The sequence below is a fragment of the Podarcis filfolensis genome (assembly GCF_964270895.1).
Source record: "Podarcis filfolensis genome assembly, chromosome: 10".
NCBI lineage: Eukaryota > Metazoa > Chordata > Lepidosauria > Squamata > Lacertidae > Podarcis > Podarcis filfolensis.
Window position 1 is genome coordinate 38,293,655 of NC_139612.1, and position 24,325 is coordinate 38,317,979.

Genomic DNA, 24,325 nt, shown 5'->3' on the forward strand with positions numbered 1-24,325 from the left:
CAACAAGCTCTCTGCTTAATATATTGCCATCATTTCTGGTGGCAGTTAACATAAGGCAATAAGAAGAGCCATGCTGGTTCACACCAGTGGCCCATCTAGTTGGGGTAACCAGTCAGATTGGGGGGGTTACAAATAATAATAATAATAATAATAATAATAATAATAATTGTTCAGCATCCTGTTCTCACAGTGGGAAACCCACAAGAGCATTCTCCCCTCCTGTGCTATCCAGCAACTGGTTAAGTGTTTAGAGTGAAGTTGAGCCGACGACATTCAAAAAGTTATAGAATTCAAGCCAATGTTCCCTCAATTAATTCTTTATTGTTCTTATTTCACAAAAGTGTCTAAAATATACTAGACACTGTATGTAAGAAAAATGAGTAGGTCCTTGCAGAGAGGCTCACAATAAAAAAGGTGAAATAATTCTGGTTTGTTAGAGAAAATGAGCTGGTTTACACCCAATTACTAGTTTCCATGCTTACCTTCTGCTGTTTCTCTTTTAAGGCTAGCTGATTCTTCAGCCGTTCCACTAGATTTTTCATTGTAGTTGTTGGAGCTCTATTATTTGCTTCTCTTTGGGCCTCCAGCTCCAGTTTTGCATTCAGTAATTCTTTCTCCATCTGTGACAACAAACTTCTTAGCTCATCCACTTCATCTTTCAATTTTTTCACTTCAGCTGCATGCTTCTCTTCAAGCCTAGCAGAGCAAAATAATAAATAATAATGACATCCATTGGCAAAATTGAGCGAGTTCCAGATGGACTAACTAGGCTGAAGTATTGCATCGTTTTGATTATAATTATACATTATTCCCAACAGCAGCCTAGAGGAGCAACACACTGTTAAACTGTCTTTGTGATAAGCAAAGTCAGCTGTGTTCTCTCATTTATTTTCTTCATAGCTCATTAACAAACAAATGTCCTCACTTTATTTCACCTCGTGGCTCAAAAATCTACTGTTCAAAACATATGCTTGGGAGGAGAATCATCAGGGTAGTCCATGCCACCACCCACAGCATAAAAATCCTGAGAGCTCTGCCAGATGTCTGCTTGTTAAGTTTCATGTTAGAATAGGGTTTATGAAAGCTGAATCTAATGCATGTGACCCAGAAATGAGGAAACTGTGGCCATTCAGATCTTGTGGGACTCCGTTTCCATCAGCCCCATACAGTGAAGCCAACGGCCAAGGAGAATGAGAACTGTTGTCCAGCAACATCTAGAAGGCCATGGGTTCCCCACCCAACTGTACATTGATTCTGTGATGCACAGACTGGAGACCAGTGAATGGATTCCAACTGGTCAAACCTTCCAGTAATTTGAAGGCAAGTAGTTACAATCCAGTCATGTATACCTAAATCTAATTTGGGGGGAAAGACACTATATAACAACCGCATTGACAAGAGGTTAATTATGGAGGGAAGGATACTGTCTACATAATGCTTATTCCAGAGCAATGAAGCTGAACTAAATAGGACTACAGGCTATGGACCACAACCAATTTTATTCTTTTAACAAAATCCTATAAAAACCAAAGGGTGGTATCCAACGAAGCAGTTCCACTAGCCCAAGCAATAAAACTTCTTCTCCCTCTCCTCTCCCCATGCAGTTCATAAATATGTTCTGGGGTTCCCCCAGAGCAGGTTGGGGGGCCTGGTGGGAGAGGAAGCTCCATAGTTCAGCCAAAAGGACTTGTGCAAGAAGAACTGTTAGTTGGATACTGCCCTATGAACTGATCTTTTCAACATACCTTTAAAAGATAGTAGTATTATTATTATTATTATTATTATTATTATTATTATTATTTGAATATATATACCGCCGTATACCCGGAGGTCTCAGAGAGGTTCACATAAAAAGATCACAGTATATAAAATAAAAATAAAAGCAATAACCCAATAATACGCCCCGCCCCCCCGCCAAAGAGCCACATTTTAAAAGGGTATGGGATGTTGATCAGGTCAACCAAAGGCCTGGTTAAAAAGGAACACTTTTGCCTGGCGCCTAAAGGAGTATAATGAAATACTCCTGAAAACAAAAATAACCCATTATTTTTATATAATGATAATGAGCTCTATGTTTAAGCTGAATGCTTACCTCTACGGTTATGTATATATTTTAGCCAGGTTTTCTAAAGATTAATGAAACATGACGACTCTCAAGATCTCAGCAGATCATTTACAGAATGAAGTATAATTCTAATCTACACTTACTGGACCCTGATGTTATCAAATTCCTTGATTTTTGCCAAAGTAATCTGCTTTTGCTTCTGCAATTCGGACGATGTTTTCTTTAATTTGTTCAGAAGGGATGCAAGGGAACTGTCCTGTTCTGCTACAGTTTGCTCCATCTCTGCCAGACGAATTAAATGTTTATTTGCTGGGACAGCTAAAGATGGCTTTTTCACCAACTCCTGTGGAACAAAACAGGTTATCTAATGAATAAATATTCCATTCTTTGTTTGATATTACTGTTTAACTCATATCCTGGATGTAATGTATAAGCTAAGATGCATGATATATTTGCATCTTAACTAAGTTGGGGTACAGTATGGCTCATTTGCCCCTATTTACCTGGTAAATTCTTGCAATATAACCATGTTTTTCATTCACATGCTGTGAAGCCCTAACAATAGCTTGTCTAAAAATAGCGTTTTACAAAAATTCCTAAAAATGGTTTCCAGAAATCTTTTTTATTACCAGTGTGTGTTTTATTACTTTTCTATCATCAGGAATGCAGTACACTATGGCACTGATGATATCTTAAGAAAGGCACCTTTGTTGGTTTAAACATTGAGCCACGGTCACAGGATATGAAGTCATCACTGCAAATTTGGGGCCTAGATCCTTAAGAGCTTTATATGTCAACTCGTCACTAATGGTGCCCCAAAGGATGCAGAAAGTCAGTGGAAGCCTGATGGAAATCAGTGGCTGGAACCCAAGGGCTCCTGGTGTGAGCAGACATTGATTCAGCTCACTCAATGGGTGGGACAGTGATCTGCGCTGACTTCCCACTCCATATGCATTCCTCTTTAAAAACCAGAAAACAATTCCCAAGGTTGTCTCCAACCCATGGGACCAGCGTTTTGACAGTGGGGTGGGCAGCTGTAAAGAGACAGCTTCCACAAATTACTTTACATCAGAACTTTGCTGAATCCAAGCCATAAAGGATAAGAAATCACCATATTTCAATTCTGTCCCCATCTTACCTTTATTCCCCAAATCCTCAAATGCAGAAATCATGAACAAAACTTATACTTACTAATGCAGTTTGCTTGAATTTGTTAAAAGAACTGTCAGCATGTATATCTAACTTTTGATGTAGCACTCTGAGGTCGTCTTCATGTTTCTTTGCAATTTCCTCTTGTTCCTAAATAGTGCAAAAATATATATATTTGTTTTGTGTCCATTCTATTCTACAAAAATTTCAAATAGTTACTAATCTTATCACACTAAATGCAAAAGTAACTGAAAAGGATGTCCACAACAAAAGGCAATACTCTTCAAGTTTTCCAAACACAGAAGTCACTTTTAGCTTCCTTTACTTCCTTATGCTACATATTCAGGACTTTTCCCCATGAATGGCACTCAGAATAATGCAGTCCCAAGTCATGTTGGAAACACCAAATGGCACCTCTGTGCCACCACTGCTCAGTTCAAATGGCCCTGTGTAACCCAGCATTTTTCATTTATTCATTCATTAAAAAAATTCTACAAAGCCCTTCAATTCAAAATTTCCAGGGCTGTTTACAATAACAGCTCATGCATTTTGTATTGTAAATACCTCTCTTGCTTTGGCCAAAAGGTATTGGTACTTTTTCAACACTTCCTCTTTTTGATTTAATCTTGCTTGCATATTTGCAATTGTCTGGTGCGCAATTTTCAGAGCACGAGGAGAGGCAGCAGAGTCCTCTTCTTTTGGTCCAAGCTCTGCTATTATTTTCTCTCTCTCTGATGATGCTGGCAATCGAAGTCTCAGTTCATTTATGATCCTGTCCCTGGATAAGATACTTTGCTCTGCTTTCCACAAAGCAGCTTCTTTTTCTTTCAGTTTCTGTAATAAAATAAATCTGTTACCAAAAACGACAAAAATAATTGAGAGGATTTCTTCTTCTTCTTTTTTCAACATGGAGAAAAGAGTGGGGAAATAAAGGCAAGTGGGGAGCTGTGAAAAACAAGTGGTGGGGGCAGGACCAGAATAGATAGATAGATAGATAGATAGATAGATAGATAGATAGATAGATTATTCATTTTTAGGTCAACAGAACTAGACAACCAACAAAGAACATCACAGCATAGCTGTTTTAATCAAAGGCAGGAGCAACTGAACTGTATTCTGGGAGATACCTACTTCCCAAGACATTGTTCCTGCCTTTGACCACCAGGTGGAGTCAAAGCCCAACCTGATAGCCTGGCGCCTTCATTACATATCTTTAAGTGCCAGGCCAATCTGTTTCTCTATAACCAAGCCTTTGGCTGAGTAACATTCTGTGGCCTTTTAAATGGGTTTGTGGAAGAAATTATTCAGTTTTTTTTTCTTTTTGTTCTATTATGAATTTTATGTTCTCAACTTATATTTTTACGTTGTGAATCACTGTGTGATCCTTAGGTGAAAGGTGGCATACAAATTTAATAAATAAAAGTAGAAAAAAAGATTTTAAAAACTGAACAGCCTTCTGGAGTGAGAGGAAGGAGCAATGCAACTAAAGATACCCTCCTCTGCCGGAGGCAAAATCTCTACTCTATAAATCACTAAAAGCATATGATTCAGTTAGCTGAACAATCCAATCACCTCTTCTAAGGATTTGCAGGTGGCTTGCACTTCCAGGATAGTTCGGACGTGTTCTCGTATTTTCCTTAGAGCTTGCTCAAGCTGATGTGCAAGGGGCAAGCTGGGGTCTGGAACTGATCCTGTAGCTTCATCAAACTGCAGAGAAGTAAACAGAAATGGTTGTTTTGCGCAGGCAGGCGGAGACCCCCCCCCCTCAACCCCAGGCAACAGCCGGGTGGAAGAATGACACTTGATGTGTTATGGGACTTATCAGTATGAAATCAGGTACCTTCTGAGCGGTTCTAATTATGTCCTTCTGCTGACGGTCATAAGTGTCGAGCTGACGTTCTAATTCTACTTCTCTTTGTTCCCAGGCCAACTGCCGCTCCTCATGGAACTACAAGATTTAAGGGGTTTAATAAGGACTGTACACAGCCTCTGAGAGCAGCACAAATATATGTTAGATACAGGAACATTTTTCACGTTACATGCAGCAAAACTTTTGTAGGAGTTTTCTCTGCAGAATTTCGAAAGTTACATTTTTTAAAAAAAAACACCAATAGTACAACACCACTAGCTTTTCTGTACCTTGCTCTGCTGTACAATTTCTTCTTCCAGGTGATTAATGGTACGTTCGTATTCAGAAAGGATATTGTTCAAATATTTAATCTCTTCCTTTTTCTTGGCTAATTCGCGGTTCAGTTTAAGGTCCTGAAGACGAAGCTCTTCAATTTTCATATGCCACTCAATTACCTGACAATACACAAATGACCAAATCTGACAACAATTTAAGGACCAAACTGATTCCAAATAGTGCCAAACTACTGCAGAAAAAAAGATGAACTATCTCATTGTGGAGTTTCTCTCAAAAATCAGAATTTGTTTGAAAGGATTGGTGGTTGGGAAAAAATACATAACCATGTAGAATCCTTGGTGCACAAGCAAGCATCTCATTAATTCTTTGCATTTTGGCCCAGATTAACAAAATGAAGAATGTGTGCATGTGATTAAATATGAAAACAAAAGAATCTGAGTGATGAAACACTAATGGACTACAACACACATTCAAATGGGGGTGACGTGACATTTTTACAGTGGAAATTGACATTCTGTCAATTGACATTGATAAGCAGATGCTGCTTTTCTCTCTTGGCTAATCAAGGCAATAAAAATGAAAAATCAAATCAAACAAACCCCAAAACCTTATGTGAACTTAGAGTCAATTCTCAAATAAATATTTAAAGTTGTTATATCACAAACCTTCTGTGCTCCTCTTGTATCTTTCAATGTGGCTATTAGTTCTTCTAATCCTTTTAGCTTTGTCTCCAGCTCCAGTGCTCTGTTCTCTGCATTTCGGCGCTCCTGCTGAGCAAGCTGGACCTCATCCATAGTCTTAAGTTTGTCATTCTGAAGCTGAATCATAGTTTTGGAGAACTTCTCCTGCTGAGCCAGGGGCAAAGCACCACTGAATTGTCGTCGCAGTGACTGTACAGTCTGGCGGAGATGCTTAGCTCTATTCCTCCCCTCGAGTCGTGTATAGTACAATGCTTGCTCTTTATCATCCAGTTTCTGCTCTAGGCGCATATTAGCCACCTCCATCTTCTGAAGTTTTGACATGGCAGCCTCTAACTTGGCCACAGCAGTGGCTTCACTAACCTGAAGGGCCACGATATGTTGATGTAATTTTGCAACAAGTGTTTTTTCATCTGATTGTGCCTGAATAGCAAGTAAGATAAAAATATATATTTTAATCAAATGCATTCGCCAAGCATTTACATGGTATTGGGCTTATTATCTGTGTCACAGGGGTGAATGGTTATGCTTCTAAGCAGAGATAGCCCATACCTGAAAATCCAAAATCTGCATTCTGAGCGATTCCACTTCTTTCTCTCTGGATTGCTGGCGATTCTCCAAAGCATCAACTTGCATCTTGGCAATATCAGACAGCTCTTTTAGCCTAGCAAGACAAGTGAAACCTATTTAGTAAAAAACACTGCAAGGGTAACAGTATTCTCTTTTTCTCCCTCCCCCCCATATGCAAATAATAAAAAAACAGTACTAAAAGGATATATGTTGAATGGAACTGCTGCACATTTAAGGCTAGCAGATGAAAATGTCTAGCAGATGAAAAAGCTGTTTGAGCCTCGATGCCTAAAGACTGTTTACAGGTTGAGAATGTGGTTGAAACCTGAAACATTGTCACAACAGCACTGTCACTAGGTCCATATGAAGTGCCACATGGAATAATTGTGTCACATAACACTACTGAGTTTTGATGCTATAAATGAGCTGTTTACATTAAGTTGTAGCCCACCACATACTGGCTGCATTCACATGCAACATAGTTTAAAGCTATGTGGACAAGCTACAGCAAGCCTGAGCAAAAGATCTGGCTCCCAACACTCCCCCTTTTGCATTCTTCTGCAGGTCTGGTGAAAGGACATCTTCAGAGTTTAGTTTCCCTTTTAAATACTCTTGACTTAGGATTACATTTCAACCAGGTACATTTCATAAGAAGCCATTTTCAAACCCTAGGTTCTGCTGGCTTGTGAAACCATTGTTTGATCCTTGGTTTGTGCATAACGCCAAGCCAAGATTCTGTAAAACTGATACTATAACTTAGCAGAGGTCTTCTGAATACAATGGCAAAGCAGGGCTCATTTAAGCCAGGCACTTCATTTGGGCTCATGGAGCTTCATCCATGCAGCACTAAACCATGATTTCACATTACAGTCATACCTCGGGTTACGGCCACTTCAGGTTGCGTCTTTTCGGGTTGCTGACCGCCAAAACCCAGAAGTACCGGAACGGGTTGCTTCCGAGTTTCGGTGGTCGCGCATGCGCAGAAGCGCCGAATCGCAACCCATGTGTGCGCAGATGCAGGTTGCGAACATGCATCCCGCATAGATCACGTTCGCAACCCGAGCATCCACTGTACAATGCAATCCAGACCACTATGTTAAACACATGTAGGTTTTTTTAATAGCTGCTTCCAAACATAAGATTCTATTCTGTGGACTTGTATAGGTTTCAGATGCTGCTGCTGTATCATTTTTTGTAATGTTTTTATATATTTTTTATATATTTTATACCTGCACACTCTGCCTTACAGGCCTTTTCCCACCTCGCCTAAGAAGGCTGGGCCCTGACTGACTTCAACTACAAAAGTTGAGGCTGTTGAACAGACTCTTAGGTTGTGATATTGTTTTTGTATCTTTATTTTTGTAATTTATTATTTATGTGGGAATTTTAAATTTGGTTGTGTACTTTCTGATGTGTTTTATTTGTTGTTTATTTCTACCTTTGTTAATTTGTAATTATGTAAATATTTTCATGTCATAAGCCACTGTGAGCATGGTTTTAACTATGGAAAGGCAGAATACAAATACAATAATGTGTGTATGTTTACTCTTTTGATTATTTTATCATAAAGCTGCCTGAAAAAATGACCGATAAAATTTTAATTAAACAAAACTAGACTCCAAAGAGCAGCATGCGTGCACAATTTCAACATTTCCTTTGCAAATCTTTCCCACAGACCTCCCAATTACTCTTTAAACTTCCCCCAGGTCATAAAGCAGCTCCAGGATGAGGAATGGTTGGGTTTTAAAGTGAAAAACCAGTGTCATTCCCCACAATTTTCCCTTTAAAAGGCTCCCATGACGTGTGTGTGTGTGTGTGTGTGTGTGCATATAAGGGAAGAGGGGAGCAGTTCTAGAGGGAAATTCAAATAAACTTGGAAGTATTCTCCCCCCCCCCCCACACACACACCTCTTCTACGCAGGGCTGAAATCAGAGTAATGCAAGAACCTTTAAACTTACTTTGATACTTCAATCTTGAGCTCAGTTTCACTTTTCTCCAGGTCCATAATTCGACGTCTATCTGCCTCGCTGACTGCTTTACTCACACTGCTTGACAGTTCATCTCGCAAAGACTGTTCCACTTTCTGTGCTTCAAGGTTGATCTTTGTAAGCTAAGAGACATGGCAGGTTTGGTAAAGATATTCAGAATCGGAACACTACATTCAGTCCAAAACAACAACAACCTATTAGTACATGGGTAGCCAACATGAATTATCAGGTGTTTGTGGCATGCTTTGCTAGGATTGTGAGGACTCGTGGCATGCACAGCTGGCTGTAATGTAGAACACCAGCATGTCTTTCCTGGGCTGAATTTCCGCCTGCTCTGACTACTTCAAGATACAGGAGCCTTACAAACACTAACTACAAACAATCTTGTATTCAGCTTGTGATAAACTTGCCCCCAAACGCCACTCTCTTAGTTCATGTGCCTGAAGAATTAACTGGGGGAGAGAAACGGAATGAGAGCCTTTCAGCAGAATGCACCAACATCCTGTGTATTCACATTAATCCACAGTTTATTTCAAACTACATTTTAAAGTGATGTTTGGCTTGGTCATAAAGCAGTTTCTTCTAGGTGTTAGGAATTTGTCAACCTTATATGCCTACTTTCCACCTTACTCAATAGTGTATCTCAAACAGTGCAACATCTCTAAATGCAACTAGCTCCAAGAAACTATTGGGGGAGGGCGGGGGAATGATAGGAGTAATTAAAGAGAACAGTATGCTAATGCATTTTCCAACACTTTAAGCAAACTATGTAATCACAGCTCAGCAGCCAACCTCAGCAAACTTTGTTTCCAGTTCAAAATTGCGTTCTTCCACTTGTTTTAATGTGTTCCGTAAGTGTTCATACATTCGCTGAGAGTGCTCTGCCCTTTGCCTTTCATTTAGTTCTTTCATTTCCAGCATAGTAATTTTCTTAGAAATAGAAACAATCTCACTGTTTGTTATGGCTTTTGTGGCCTTATCTGTAGCACTGTCTCCTCCTACAAATTGACAATAATATAAATGGAAAAGTTTAGTGACAGACACATTTTAAAAACAAAACAATATAAAATCTGCAGTACGGAACAGAGGCAGAAATCTTCAACTTTTTCAAAATATTTAAAACATCTTTTGCATAGTTCAGAACTGGAATATTTATAATTGCCCTTTACCTTGTTTAGTTATTATTACTTCCCTTTTTTATCAAAGGGACTGGGTTGATCTTTTCAGACTTTGGCAGAATCTTGACAGGATATCTCACTTCTAATACACTATAGGGGTTGTCTTCGCAAATAAAACACTCTAATAACAGGTAAGTTGTACTAATGATCACAGATTCCTTTGGGGATATATTGAGCTCAACATCATTTTCCCTTTTATTTTTCCCTTTAAAAAAAGTTCTAGGCTTGTGTGAATACCATTTAAGAATACTAACAAGCTTTCAAGTGAATGTTTGGATTCTTGTTAATTTAAGAATAAGAAGGCTTGTGTTTCAAAATGTTGTTCAACTCTACATTTTAAGGTACCAGGTTTACAGAGAAAACATGTATCATCTCATTGCAATAAAATGATCATAATACAATGCACTCACCCAATTTTGCTGTTTGCTCCCAAGCTTGTTCAAGTGTATGAAGTTTCTCTTTTGTAATTTCCAGCTCCTTGTTTAAAGACTCAATCTGTTCTTTCAGGGATGCATTTTCACGCTATATGGCATGGCAAGATGTGGCACACCAAAAACAATTTAAAGACAAATTAAAATATAATAACAGTTTAAAAACAAAACAAAAATATTGCTTTGTGCAAGCAGTGAGAGAATGTTAGACACTAATTAAAAGAAAGGGATCCATCCATACAGTGCTGTCTCCCAAGTTAAAGTGTAAGTAGCTTTCAAAAGAGATCACTATGAAGATCACACCTAAGTATATCCTTCCCTCTCTGTTTTTATAGTTAAAGCACTAGTGGTCTGTAATAGTATTTGGGAAGGACAATAAAAAGATTGTTTTCCTTTCAAATCCGGCCTACAATATTAGACAGCTGAATCTTCTGCTGGATCTGCACCACCAGCATAAAATTGAGATGGAGAAATGTAGATAATCTAAAGTTATCTCAAAGTAGCATGGCAGTATTACCTCTAAGTGCTCCAAATTAGTTGTTCTTTGAACAAGCAAGTTATCTTTTTGTAGCATATCCCTGTATTTAGCAGTTAATTCATTATACTGCTTATTGGCCATTTCCAGATCATTCAGAGGTACACAATCATCCAACGCTTTCTGCAATGCTGCCATCTTGAAAGTTGCCATTTCCTGAACAAAGAAGGAAGAAACAGTCTATATGGCATTCGAAAAAGGAGGAATGCCGAAGGTGCACACAAAAATACTGCAGCAGGTCACTAGGAATATAGAAGCCAAACTGTACTGTGAGAATAGCTGTGGCATATATTGAAAAGTGCAAAAACAGCTTGGATTTTGCAGACACTTGGAAAGAGTACATGATAAATCCTATTGAAAAAGAGAAGTATCGAGGCTCCACACAATCAGGACATCTGATCTGAGTAGGAATATGACCCATATGGTGCTCTTATGAGCAGCTTGTGTGCAACACTTGGGATTCCTTTTCAAATGTTGGGTGGCACACAGTCGGTGCTGCCTGAGGATGTGATGTTGGAAATGGTTCAGGAAGCACAACCTCACTGCTGTTTTGCATACAAAAGCGTCTTGCACACAATCGCCATGTGAGCAGAGCTGGCATGATATATAAAACATACCTTGAACCTTTGCAAACGGCCAATCTTTTCTCCAACTGCAGCCTCCACAGCTATTAACTCGGCCTTCATCTTCTCATTCTCTTTCCGGAGATGCTTCTCCATTTCAAGTACGGTTGTGTACTGCCTTGCCAGTGACCTTTCATTTACCCTCAGAACAGTTATTTTTCTACTGTAGTCTGCAAATAGCCGTTTAAAGTCATCGCTATTCTTTTCAAGTGCATCTAATAAATTCTGTGGGAAGATTAAAAATGTCACTGGCACTGTGCTGTGAGTATTAACACATATTTTAAGCAGTCAGTGGCCTTGATCTAGCTAAACAGAAGCAGATACAGTGGTGCATAACAGGCCTCTTCTCCCCTCCTCCCAGTCCTATGCAGTCCTGGAAAAGCCACTCCAGAGAACTGCATGAGATGAGACATGGGCATGAGAGAAATCACTGCAAATCTCCCCTCAAAAACCTTGCCAGACCCCACGTTATTTTTTATAAAATACTCCAACCTTTAGAAACAGCTTTTCAGGAAATGAAAGGGCTCCTAGCAGGAAGCAGGTGGGAAAGCCTTGTTGTCTCATGTGGAACTTGTAATTCTTGGCACCCAAGCCCATGAATATAGGATCACTACTTACATAATATTCTTTTATTTTTACATCATCTTGCTCCTTTTGATGTTCCAATCTTTTCTTTTCTTCTTGTATTTTTTCACCAGCAGTATGCCAGTGTTCCCTTTCACTAAAATAAGGAAATGGATGTTTTGTAAAACACATTATTGCAACTATTGTGTCATATTGTGCTAGGTAAAATCTGAAGTCTGAAAGTTCGGAACAAAAGATTTATAAGCTGCCAATAGAGAGGAAACAGATTTTGGAAAGAGCAAGTTAACTCTTTCGTCATTGCAGAGCATGGCTGAATATAAGCATTTTGTACTAGAGATGAACAATTTTTGACACCAGAATTATTAAGGGTATTTGAAACTCTTTTAATTAATTTATATTTATTTAATATGAATAAAAAAATGTATTAATAAACTTTTTTATTAAGTACTAATTTATTAATTTTTATTAACAACATTAGTTTGCTGCCCCATAACTGTTCTTTAGGGGGGGAAATACAATTTTTGTTCCAAAAAAGATAAAAATACACTATTTAACTGTAGTGTTTGATTTTATGGTTGCATTGTAATTCACCTAGACACACCTTATTTACTGTAATTCACCTTCTTTGGCTACTATACCAAGATATAATCAGAATTATACCTTTGATATTCTTTATACAGCAAGCCTTGCTGGTGGCGGGCAACTGCAACTTTCCTTTTATAGTCTTCTAGCGCTTCTTCTAATTTCTTCAGCAGCTTCTCTTTATTTTCCAGTTCCTAATGATACACATCAAATTAATTGCATGACATATCTCAGCTTCAATTCTAATGGATATAAAATATATAAAATGGAGCGCCTTCCTATAGCTATATGCTTTCTGAATTAAAATATTCTACAAAGACTGACCTCATCACATATATTTGTCTGTGGGAAAAGTTGCAGTTCAAGATGTAATATCAGTTTTCACCTTAAATAATAATATCAAGGTTATATAAAAGATATGTGAACAGGATTTTGTTCCTTTCACTATTACTTTAAAAACCATTGATGAGATACTGAACTGCCATGAATAAGAAACTTTGAATATAGAATGCTCTGTTTTTCATTAAAATACTGCATGGCTTTGAAACCACCATGGTATATACATACATATGCACATACGTGTGTGTGTGTGTGTGTGTGTGTAAGACAGAGAGAGAGAGAGAGAGAGAGAGAGAGAGAGAGAGAGAGAGAGAGAATGGACAGAGGTAAACATGTTAAGATACACCCACTAGTCAGTTTTAAAGTATTTACCTGCAAAAGGTATATTAAATATTCATTCTGTGAATTTATTATGTTTACACTAGATGGAGCCATTCCTTCCGGAAGATTTACTGCTTTGAACACCATACCAGCATCTTCTGATTGCCGCAGCAAATGGATCTCATTTTCTAAAGAGGCAACCTGAAACATATAAGCAACAATAGGGCACAAAGAATCACTGAAAAACTAGATGGTATATAGTATATCATTTACATGTATTGCAAAATATTGTCATTACTAGCCAGAAAGCTTACACCAAATAAAAATGTTTCTGAAGCGCCACAATTTTTAAAAAGCTGCTTCCAGTGATGGTCAGATGAGCAGCTGTTTGGGTGTGCAGAAGTTACAGCATCACTATCAGGGTCCCAGTACACACCCATAATCCCCCACACTAAAGCAGCACTCTTTCAGTGGGTCTACCTTTGTCTATCAATCAAATCTTGCATGACACATATGAGGAGCTGTGGATAGAAACCCATGTGTACTTCACTTTGTATTGCTACCCAGGCTACTTTTGAAGGCTAAGATAGCCCGCATACCTTGGCATTTGCTTTTGAAAGCTGATTGGAAAAATTCACTGCTTCTTTTTGTGCTTCCCTCAGTTCCTTCCTTAATTCTTCATTTCGTCCTGTTAGTTGGTCAACTTGCGTCTTTAAATGTATGCTAGCATCGAAGTTTCCTTCTGTATTCTTTAATTCAATTGCCTGCCAACAATTGATTCACCATAAAAGAAAGTAAGTGCTTTCCATGAAGTTAAACTCTCTTCTCCTAGCCCTACATGGAGATACAAGTCTGGTAATTCTTCCCATGCATAGAATGCACTCTACCAATCTCCTAGATTCCTCCGTTAACAAACACACGCCAATTTCAATTAAAACTATATAAAGCCAAACAGTAAATCTGGCCATTTAAAGAGTAAAACATGCTATCTGCATGAGGAATAAAACTGCAATGGAAAGGAATATTGCAAAGGTGTGATTCTACATATGGCAAATGTATTGGGGGGGTGTGTGGACCTTTTCTGCAACAGTTAATTCCATTACCACATGATTTGTATAGCGTTTTAGCACACAGGACAGACAAGATTCAAATTGGGAAGTGCAGCTCAGTTGCTTAACCGCTGCACTACAGCAGCTTGACTACTAAGCAGATTCCCCGAGGGCAGACTACAGCAATCCAAGCTACAAATCCCAACGCCCATCCATTCAGTCTTTCCTTTCTTCCACTTTGCCTATCAAAGGGAGAAAGCCAACGCTGATTGGCTCTTCACACTAGGTCATGGCCCTGCGACCATTTGCTGAAGAGGGATAAGAAAGGCTCAAGAGAGATACCCCATGCCTTCCAGTGCAGACCATGTCATAGTTGGAGAGAACAGCCTCTCCAGATAGCAATTATGTAGGAAGGAAGCAAAATCCTTAGAATTTCAACACGAGTTTGCAAGCACCTGAACTATATTTTTGCTGCCTTTGTTGTTTCAAAAAACATTCTATAACCCGTTCAAAGTATTTGGTAAGGATACACTTTCCCCTCCAAAACCCAATTTCCTTTATCATCTCATACCTGTGTCATGATGTACATAAGGCAAGCAATCATGAAATCTTTTTAACGTTTTCAGCTAAACAGATTCAGCTAAGCTAAGTAAGTAATGAAATACAGACTTACATTTACTAATCGTTCCAGACTAGGAATGATTACAGCAGTTTCTCCACCTTTCACACCTGGATCTTTCTGCATGTCCTTTATAGCTTGTAGGATTTCTTTCATGCCTTCTTCAAGGTGCTTATTTTCTTGTACCAATTCTTTTACTGCAATTACATTACATATAGTTCATTTCCACACACTTTGCAATGGACAATTGCAAGTTCATATGTATTTCAGCTGGTTTTCTAGTTATGGTATCCACACTTCCAAGAGGAGATATTAATGAATTTTAGCAAGAGTTGTTACTCAAAACGATTCATTCAGAAAATATTTTCAAACTTGGATTCTTTAAAGTCAATGTAAATACTACAAGGTTTGTAAGATTTATAAAACAAAACAACAAGATGGTTTATTTTTGCCAGACTCATTAACCATTGCTTTAGCACTCTTATTGTATAGGTAAATTAAAATTTATGCTTACATTTCAATTGAAACTTGGCTATTATGGCCCTGTTTTGTTCCAAGTCCCTGTCACGTTCATTTAATTCTTTGGTAAGGTAGTTATTCTGCCAATAAAAACAGAATAACCATTAAAAAAGGGTTTCCAGAACTTTAAAAAAGGTCATTTTTTAAACTGAGTTGTTGAAAAAATGTTAAATGAGACAAAACATCATATCGAACCTGCATTTTGAACAATGTATGACAGCATATTGCATTTCATGTATTTCAAACAAAACAGCAATAATAAGAATAGTAATGTTTTTGTAATAAAGGAACACTACAATTTGCATGACAGTATATTTAGTCAAAGAATACTAAGTTATTAGAAAAATACTTATTAGTCTCTTAATATGGACTATCATGACTTTATCTCTCAGGTGGAAACCCTGAACTACCTCAAACTCCTGGCTCCTGTGTCTGTCAAGCTCTAGCTCTGCATCTTTATTCAGGGTACTCTTGGCGAACAAGTCTTTCAATATCTGCTCGTTCTAGAGAACAAGTAATAATTAATGCATTTGAATTTCAACTCCTAAAGAATTTTACATTCTATATGTCTCACAATTTAGTTTTAACTATTTGTAGTTGCCTTTCATAATGAGTTACAACAAGGTATCTATCGATAACACAGTCACTGCTGTTTTACTGGGAAGTTTTTTTTTGTAATAATGCAATAATACCACCATTTTCAAACACTTTTATGGGCGAGTACAGCCAATCTTAACAGCAGACAGTGACAAATAATTGGTTTGGGTTTCTGAAGTCCCAGTCTTTGTGCCTTTACTGTGGAAAGCATATATATGTATTTATTACATGTCTGCACCTTCATCTGCATCTGTATTGCAGTGGATTAGTTTTAAATATGAACTTAGTTTACTTGGTAATCGCTTCAAGATGTTTCAAATGAAGCGATTCATAAACAAAGCAAATCAATTATGGAAAGCACAAATTTAAGCACATATGAAGATGTCTCACCTCTGACCTAAGGAACATTAATTCACTCCTCAACTGCCTTATAAGACTCTCAACTCGATCTATCTGATATGTATTCATTCGCAGGCCACAATCAAGTCCTTCATCCATGTGTTCTACTGGCCATGATTCTGGAAAATAGATCTGGTCTTTCCCCATCTCTCTCATATCAGTTCTTAAATCCAACAATTTTATTTCAGAATTGTCCTTCTCATCTCGCAACAGGACCTCCTGCACTACGTAGGAGGACACTGGCTTTCCAAGCAGAGAAAGAGGCAGCCCTTCCTGGAAATCCAGTGACAGGGTCTGAACCCGAGATGCTTCAGGTCTCTTCATCTGCCTTTCCTGTCTTTGTCGTCTTTTACTAGCCCTTTGTTTCCCTTGCATAGCAGAAAATGATAGTGGACAGTCTGCTCTCAGTTCTTTCGATTCACTGAAACTGACCGGACATAAAGCTTTCCCTAGCATTTCTTTAGATTGCTGCTTTACAGAACTGTAAAGTTCCTCTACTGTAAAAGACTCGGAGCCATCACAGTTATCAGTCACTTGTATCTCTGAATCAAGATGAAAACTCAACTGAAAAGAAAAGAAGATATGCTTTCACTTTTTCAGAGAAATAAATTTTTAACACATTCCAGATCTTCTCAATACCTTCCTCAAAGTTTTACTTTTTTCCTCTGTTGCCTCCTACAACTCTGAGGGAAAAGAGTATTGTTTAAGGAGAAGCTATGTTTTTCTTTCTGTATTACACTAATGCCATAAAGATTAGCATTCATTATACGTGAAAGCAATTAACAAGATGGCCACACATTAAATAATTTCAATATAGATTTTTTTGTATACAATGCTTTGTTGTTGTTTTTTTTAAAAAAGATACTTCGATGATACTCCAATCTAAGAAATCAGTCAAAATGGAATTTGCAATGAATAAAACCTAGGCCATTACCTTTTCTTTAACCTCGTCAACGTTAACTGTACTCATAAACTCATATTTACTCCTCCTCATCTTCAGATCTTCAGTAAAGGTATCAATCAGCTGTAGGTCATCTGTATCCAATCCTAACCAGAACAAAGTTTACAAGCAGTACTTTAAAATTTAAAACAATGCTCAGTAGCAATAAAAAGTCTCAAAAGCAAGTCATGTGAAAAAACTCTGTACGTAACTTAAAAGAAAGATCTCTCATTATCTCTGAGGAGCCTGCACAACAAAAACATTGGTCCTCACACATCCAACCTGATTTAGGAAGAGATTAAGGGTCTAGATAGAACACAGATAGGAACTGGCCAGCCCGGATGCCGAGATCTCACAGGAGGTAGATATTGCTTAAATGAAACAACAATTTAGCAGATCAGATTACCTAGGGAGGTTTAGCATCTCCCTCTAGATATATATTCAAAGGCAAATGCTATAATCATCTGTTTAGGACTGTCATAGAAACCAAAGACCACACTAGATTCCCAACAAGAGTTCAATGAATTTGAGAAGGAATGTTTAATTCATTTCCTCAGCAGTACCAAAAAGTCATTATTCAGACTGTTCCAAGAGATAAACAAAGATGTTCTTCTGGAATCATCTATTGTTTGCTGCATGGCGCAAAGTAACTTCAGAGACAGCCTACCTAATGTTGCAGCTCTTCTTCCTTTCTCCTGAGCCAGTTTACGAATATGCTGTTTCAGGGCAACTCTTTCTTCTTCTAGTCTTTCAATCTGTAATGTATTCAAATGCCCTGGTATTATTATTATTATTTCAATCTTATTGGAACAGTATGGAGATGAATCAACTGAGATGTTTAGACAAGAAAATCACGACTATGTCCATTTATCACTTGCCTCTTTCAGCAGGATTTGGTTTTCAGCCTTGTACTGCTGCTGTTTCAGTGCTTTGCTGTTTCTAAATTCCGTTAAATCAATCATTGTCTTGGGATCAAGACCTGAAATGTAATACATTGCAAAAATTTGTATATTCAATTAGAAGAATTCCAGTCAAGGATGATGGCCTGAGGGATCTAGGGTAGGGAGGGAATTGTCGTCCTACATATCACTCAGTTGGATATTTTTGCTAAGATCCTCATTTAGCCAGCCACACTAGGAGCAGTCCTCAGCCGTTGCTTTCAGCTTGTTCATTAAAGGCAGCAATATGCTCTAGAATTCTCTAACTGCACTCTCATATACACTTATGAGCATGCACTAGGTGGCAGTTCTAGACGCTTCCTAACAATGGCAAATAAACCAACTCTCAGATCCTAGTGAAACGTTTCTCACACTGTCCCTGGTGTGGCAGTGAGAGACTACTTCTTCTGTAATTATTTGCACTTTCCACTTTTGGCACAGGGGTCATAATAAGCCCTGGATCTCTTGCTCTGAGGGAAGGTGGGGAGAGAGAAGACCCAACCTTTTGATTACATGATGTCAGATAGTCCTTCCCCACTGCCACAAAAAATTCTGCTGTCCTTGTCCTAACACTGGAGCTTCAGTGTCATGGGTTTGCTGGGGCATACCAGGGAAACAACTGGTTCCTAAAGATCCAACACCTTTCCAGTGTCCCAACATGTTCCTAAACCAGAGCGTATGATAGCCGTGGAACAGGGGTAGTTCAGTCCCATTTATTTCACTTCCATTGTTTCCAGTGAGAATAAAATAAGGGGGAAATGGAAAAGGATAGAGCAGCACAAGAGGATCAATTGCTTTCAGTTTGCAGTCCCCCTGGTCATAGGAAGGTTATCTAAGGGCCGCTGTACAATTAAATATCTCCAAGAGTTAACATGATACATACCCAGTCGTCCACGGAGGTCTTCATTTTCATCAAGAAAATCATTGATTTTAAGTTCAAGTTTGTTAACTTCTTTAATTAATGTTTCAATTTCATGATCCCTTATTTTAATTTGCTTTTTTAAATCTTTTATTTCAGCAACAGCATCTTCCAGGCCATAAATTCCCTTAGAAAAGGAAAAGCAGATAAACTAAGAAGTGCATTAACCAAATGGATTAACCAAGAAATATAGTAACACAAATTCACAGAAGATAAGGCTATCAAAGACTACTAACCATGATAGATATGTTCTACCTTTACTGTTGGAGACTTTTGAATACCAGCTGCTGGAAACCACAAGAGGGAAGAGGGCTGCAGCTACAAGCTTCCCACAGGCATCTGATTGGCACTATGAGAACAGGAGGCTGGACTAGATGGGCCACTGGCTTGATATATATATGCATAATTAAACTTAATGAATTTGCATCTTTTCTGTGGTTCTGCTGTCATGATCACAAGACATCGACCTATTAATGGTCTAACAACTTTGGCTAATTTAATATATTCAAGAGAAGGGGCAGATCTGGCATGGACAGAAATTATAAATAAAGAAAAGGACTCCAGGACAAGATTCTTTCATCACCTCAGGGACATATTATTTAAAAGTATGTGTGACCCATTTAACAAATTTGCTATTTGTCTTCCCCATACCCTTTTAGAGTATTGAGTCAAATCAAACTACATACCGATTCATAATCTCTCATTCGTTTCAGAGTGTCAATAAGTTCTTTGTCCTTCTCCCTGGCATCAGCTTCTGCAAGTTCTGCTACCATTTCAGCTTCTTTGGTTTTCTGTTCCAACATATGTAATTTCTCTTGGATGTTCCCAATATGGCCCTGTTGAGCAGAAGATGACAGACCTAAAAAAATACAACAAACGTCCATAGAAAGTTGGTGAGAAACTAACTGGAAGACATACTAACAGTGAATTCAAATTAAGAGACTCATAGCAAGTAACAATCAAACCTCCTTCCCATCATATATATCTAATTCAGGAAGGGGAGAGCATATAAAAGCAGGAGCTTCTGTAAGAACTTGCTTCCATGCAATAAGCAGGACCAGAACTGGGTGAGGTTTTCTCCAAAGGAAGGTCAAACATCTGCAGTTATAAGGACAAACCTGCCTGTGGAATGTGTGAGACCTCAGGAAGAATGGTTTATATTCATAAATGCACCATAAGACATACAACAGGAAATGAAATATCCATAAAAGGTTCAGGCCATTGGTAGGGGACCTCTGGACTTAATTAGATCCAGCAGGACATTTGGAATAACCAATACCTACCTCTCCCATACCTAACGTCCTCTGATGCAGACATGGGGAAAGCTTCAGCTACTAGGAAAGGAAGAATCCTCCTTCACAGCCATGGCTTGAAGTTTTAATCACCTGACATCATATTAACTCAGGTGATTGACTGGTGGGTGGTTTGGCCCACTTGTGGAAGTGGCCTGCAGAGGACTGGCCTCTGCATGTGGCCCTTCAACTGGTTGAAACGTATCATTATGAGGCCATGCAGACATAATGTTCCCACTCAGTAGTGGTCCACAAGAATATGTGCTTTCTTGTCTCATGCACAAAATCCACAGTATTAGTCACGATAAATGGGTTCAGCACAGACAAGAATCATGGTTAACACTAACCAAACTTGAGTCTTAACCAGGTTATAAAATCAATTTCAAATCCAATCAAAACATATGGCTAAAGTTACACAAAACACATAAACAAGTTACTTCTTTCTTTTTGAAGTTCTCTTTTCATGTCCTCAATAAGCACTGCATTCTTTTCCATCTCTTTCGTATACTGTTCAACCTGTTCCGTGAGCAGTTTGATCTGACTGTCTCTTTCTTGCACACCCTGAAAAAATATAATTTGGTACCTAATTAATAGCACTGATAGTAAGCCATGAACAAATAAAAGATCAATCTTAAAAGAAAAACAGAAGTACTTACAACATAGAGTTCTGATATTATCTAGAAGAACGACAAGGAAAGGCAAAAGCAGCAAAAATAAAAGCAGAGAGGTAAAAATAAAATGCACATCCTGCATCATCATAAAAACGAGGAACTTTTTTAAAGCTAAACTCAATTTAATTTGTACTTTGGTCCAGACAGATATTACTTACCATATACTGTTATATGAAAACAGAACTAACATTTTAACTGCATACAACAGTTTTTTTCATAATTTACACTAGGGTAACATATGCCAAAGAGCCACATGTTAGTTACTATGGGTACACAGTACATGCATGTGAAGTTTCCAAATTAAAATTATAGCATAAGAATTTTCCAGGGGTCCACAGATTTTTGGGGGAGAAGTGCTACCACCCCCCTCACTCTGCGCTTTTGGAGAAAGTACAAGCAAAAGGTAAACCGGAGGTTGCTGTTCATTGTTGAAGGCCCCACAGGCAGAACAGGCAAAGAAGTTGGCATGCTTTCAAATAGGGCCACAGCCCCACTGATGAATAGTGACCCTCAACTTCAGAGCTAAATGTTTAGTGTCTGAAGACCATAAGTTATACTCAGAGTGGATCCATTGAAATCAATAATCTCAGGTTAGTTTAAATTCCTTGATTTCAGTGTGTCTATTCAGTGTGTGACATAGTTGGGTATAATATAAGATTATAACATAATAAAATGTTAGCATGTGAAAGAAGGTATAGTTCATGCTGGAAAGGATATATAGATGTTTCAGCTGAGTTTATAGTAAGTTTTAATACATGCAGCTCATTAGAAAATGAAGCACTGTTTTAACAGATACATATTCTTGGTCTACAACACCTATTAAAATCCTAACACATGGAGAAGTCATCAGATTTCCCCTCCAAATGAAACTTGGGTTTCATATTTCATAAGTAGGAACCAGTGACGGTGAACCAGTGAACCTATTCTATAAGTAGGAACCAATCTGAACCAGTGAAGGCGGTGAAGGTCTAGTGTGAGTGTCTAGTGGTGGTTGGAGGATGGATGGTGGCTAACAGATTGAGGTTGAATCCTGACAAGACAGAAGTACTGTTTGGGGGGGGGGGACAGGGGGTGGGGGGGTGTGGAGGACTCCCTGGCCCTGAATGGGGTAACTGTGCCCCTGAAGGACCTGGTACACAGCCTGGGAGTCATTTTGGACTCACAGCTGTCCATGGAGGCACAGGTCAATTCTGTGTCCAGGGCAGCTGTCTACCAGCTCCACCTGGTATGCAGGCTGAGACCCTACCTGCCTGCAGACTGTCTCACCAGAGTAGTGCATGCTCTAGTTATCTCCCACTTGGACTACTGCAATGCGTTCTATGAGGGACTACTTTTTAAGGTGACCCAGAAACTACAACTAATCCAGAATGCGGCCGCTATACTGGTGACTGGGAGTGGCCACCGGGATCATATAACACTGGTCCTGAAAGGCCTACATTGGCTCCCAGTACGTTTCTGAGCACAATTCAAAGTGTTGGTGCTGACCTTTAAAGCCCTGAACGGCCTCGGCCCAGTATACCTGAAGGAGCGTCTCCACCCCCATTGTTGAGCCCAGACACTGAGGTCTTCCTCTGAGGGTCTTCTGCTGGCTCCCTCACTGCAAGAAGCGAGGTTACAGGGAACCAGAGAGAGAGCCTTCTTGTTAGTGGCACCCTCCCTGTGGAACACCCTCTCTTCATATGGCAAGAAAATGACCAACTATATGACTTTTAGAAAACATATAAAGGTAGCCATGAATTGGGAAGTTTTTAATGTTTGATGTTTTAGTATGTTCTGATATGTGCTGTGAGCCAGCCAGATGGGCAGGGTAAAAATAATAAAATTATTATTAGTTAGTATTATTAAGATTAAGATTACATAATACATTGTACACTGAAAGCACATATATTGATGGTAAAATCTGTAATATCGCCACTCTAAAACAGGGACATAAAGTAAATTTCTGTTCATTGTGCAGTACTCTATACTCATGCATAGATTTCTAATGTTTAACACAAATATTTGTTTGGTTTCTTCTTATTGGACAGAAAACTACCTGCTGGAGGGCCATAACGCTGCTCTTGTCAGCATCAAGGTGGGCCATTTTCAGTTTCTCTCTCAGAGTTAACAACATTTGCTGATACTCAATGATTTCTTCATCTTTAGAAGCCAAGATTCCCTGCAAAGCAGAATATGGTAAGGTGGAAAATCTTCAACAAAACATAAATCTTAAAAGGTAGCTGAAATAAAATATGCAATACCTTCCATTCTTCCACTTTTTCATTCACAGCTGCCATGAGAGGGTCATCTTCTTCATTCTTTGCTTTAAGTTGCTCCATTAACTCATGCACCTGTAAGATACCATCAATATATGATGCATGAAATATGACGTATGAAAATACAAGCTATGAGTGTATTACTCCAGATGCATTAACAAAGGGAATCAATGGTAATCCAGTTTTTACTCTATTTGCTTACTGGATCAAATACTTATTTAATGATCAATTTGTCATCACTCAGTGGTCACGCAGGATGTGTCATCTTTCTGATTTGATCTTTCTGTTTTGGTCCATTGTATTCCAATTTTAAGGTCTTTTATAGTTGTACAGTATCTTTACTAATCTGCTTCTGGAAAGAAGGTAGGTTACATTTTACCTGAAACTTATACTGTTCCTTTTCCTTTTTTAGTTGGTCCACAACAATGTCAGATTGCTGCACGATAAGCTTCATTTTATTGTACTCATCTGTCATCTTTTCCATTTCTTGCACCGATTCTTCTAGATTCTTCCTCATTTCCTGATTCTGAGCCTCTAATTTTTCATTAGCTTCGGTCAAACTCTACGAATTTAAAAGTAAAATATTTATAATGAGAAACCCATTTCAAAATTGAAAAAAGCCAGCTCTGGCAAACTCCAAAATGGACCGATAGTGCCAACCCTGAATCCAAGTAAAGTAGGATTAATTTTTACCACAAGACCACCACAACTGACAACCACTGCTGAATCCACTGAAATATATTACTCACTTACTTCTTAGCCCCAAAGTCTAAAACAAAGCCATCTGCAACATTAATAATCAAGAGATCTTAAGAGCCATATCCTAAGTGTCATATTAACGTCCATCTAGAAAAATTGGAGCTATGCCATCTTCATATCAGCAGAAGATACAAAATTCACTGAATGCTGATGTTTT

The 24,325-nt window shown here is 38.5% G+C and overlaps 1 protein-coding gene across 10 annotated transcripts in view; it reads right to left on the reverse strand.

Annotated features, from left to right (window-relative positions):
* CEP290 (centrosomal protein 290) overlaps positions 1–24,325 on the reverse strand; it is a 46,696-nt gene that overhangs the window by 15,943 nt on the left and 6,428 nt on the right. For 3 of the 10 annotated variants that reach the window (XM_083573389.1, XM_083573392.1, XM_083573391.1), the window contains exons 9-40: positions 23,789–23,971; positions 23,395–23,484; positions 23,190–23,312; positions 21,140–21,160; positions 20,921–21,044; positions 19,878–20,050; positions 19,156–19,318; positions 18,213–18,313; positions 18,002–18,089; positions 17,329–17,441; positions 16,386–16,958; positions 15,809–15,901; positions 15,394–15,478; positions 14,934–15,076; positions 13,811–13,975; positions 13,263–13,412; positions 12,630–12,745; positions 12,003–12,105; positions 11,379–11,609; positions 10,744–10,917; positions 10,206–10,317; positions 9,410–9,615; positions 8,588–8,739; positions 6,611–6,722; positions 6,026–6,481; positions 5,354–5,518; positions 5,055–5,162; positions 4,787–4,921; positions 3,779–4,048; positions 3,257–3,364; positions 2,209–2,408; positions 483–696 (exon numbers count right to left, since the gene is read on the reverse strand). In XM_083573389.1, the coding sequence (XP_083429515.1) occupies positions 483–696; positions 2,209–2,408; positions 3,257–3,364; positions 3,779–4,048; positions 4,787–4,921; positions 5,055–5,162; positions 5,354–5,518; positions 6,026–6,481; positions 6,611–6,722; positions 8,588–8,739; positions 9,410–9,615; positions 10,206–10,317; positions 10,744–10,917; positions 11,379–11,609; positions 12,003–12,105; positions 12,630–12,745; positions 13,263–13,412; positions 13,811–13,975; positions 14,934–15,076; positions 15,394–15,478; positions 15,809–15,901; positions 16,386–16,958; positions 17,329–17,441; positions 18,002–18,089; positions 18,213–18,313; positions 19,156–19,318; positions 19,878–20,050; positions 20,921–21,044; positions 21,140–21,160; positions 23,190–23,312; positions 23,395–23,484; positions 23,789–23,971 (5,250 nt within the window). The remainder of the gene's footprint in view (positions 1–482; positions 697–2,208; positions 2,409–3,256; positions 3,365–3,778; positions 4,049–4,786; positions 4,922–5,054; positions 5,163–5,353; positions 5,519–6,025; positions 6,482–6,610; positions 6,723–8,587; positions 8,740–9,409; positions 9,616–10,205; positions 10,318–10,743; positions 10,918–11,378; positions 11,610–12,002; positions 12,106–12,629; positions 12,746–13,262; positions 13,413–13,810; positions 13,976–14,933; positions 15,077–15,393; positions 15,479–15,808; positions 15,902–16,385; positions 16,959–17,328; positions 17,442–18,001; positions 18,090–18,212; positions 18,314–19,155; positions 19,319–19,877; positions 20,051–20,920; positions 21,045–21,139; positions 21,161–23,189; positions 23,313–23,394; positions 23,485–23,788; positions 23,972–24,325) is intronic. The other 7 variants (XM_083573393.1, XM_083573395.1, XM_083573394.1 and 4 more) reach the window with 4 other exon arrangements.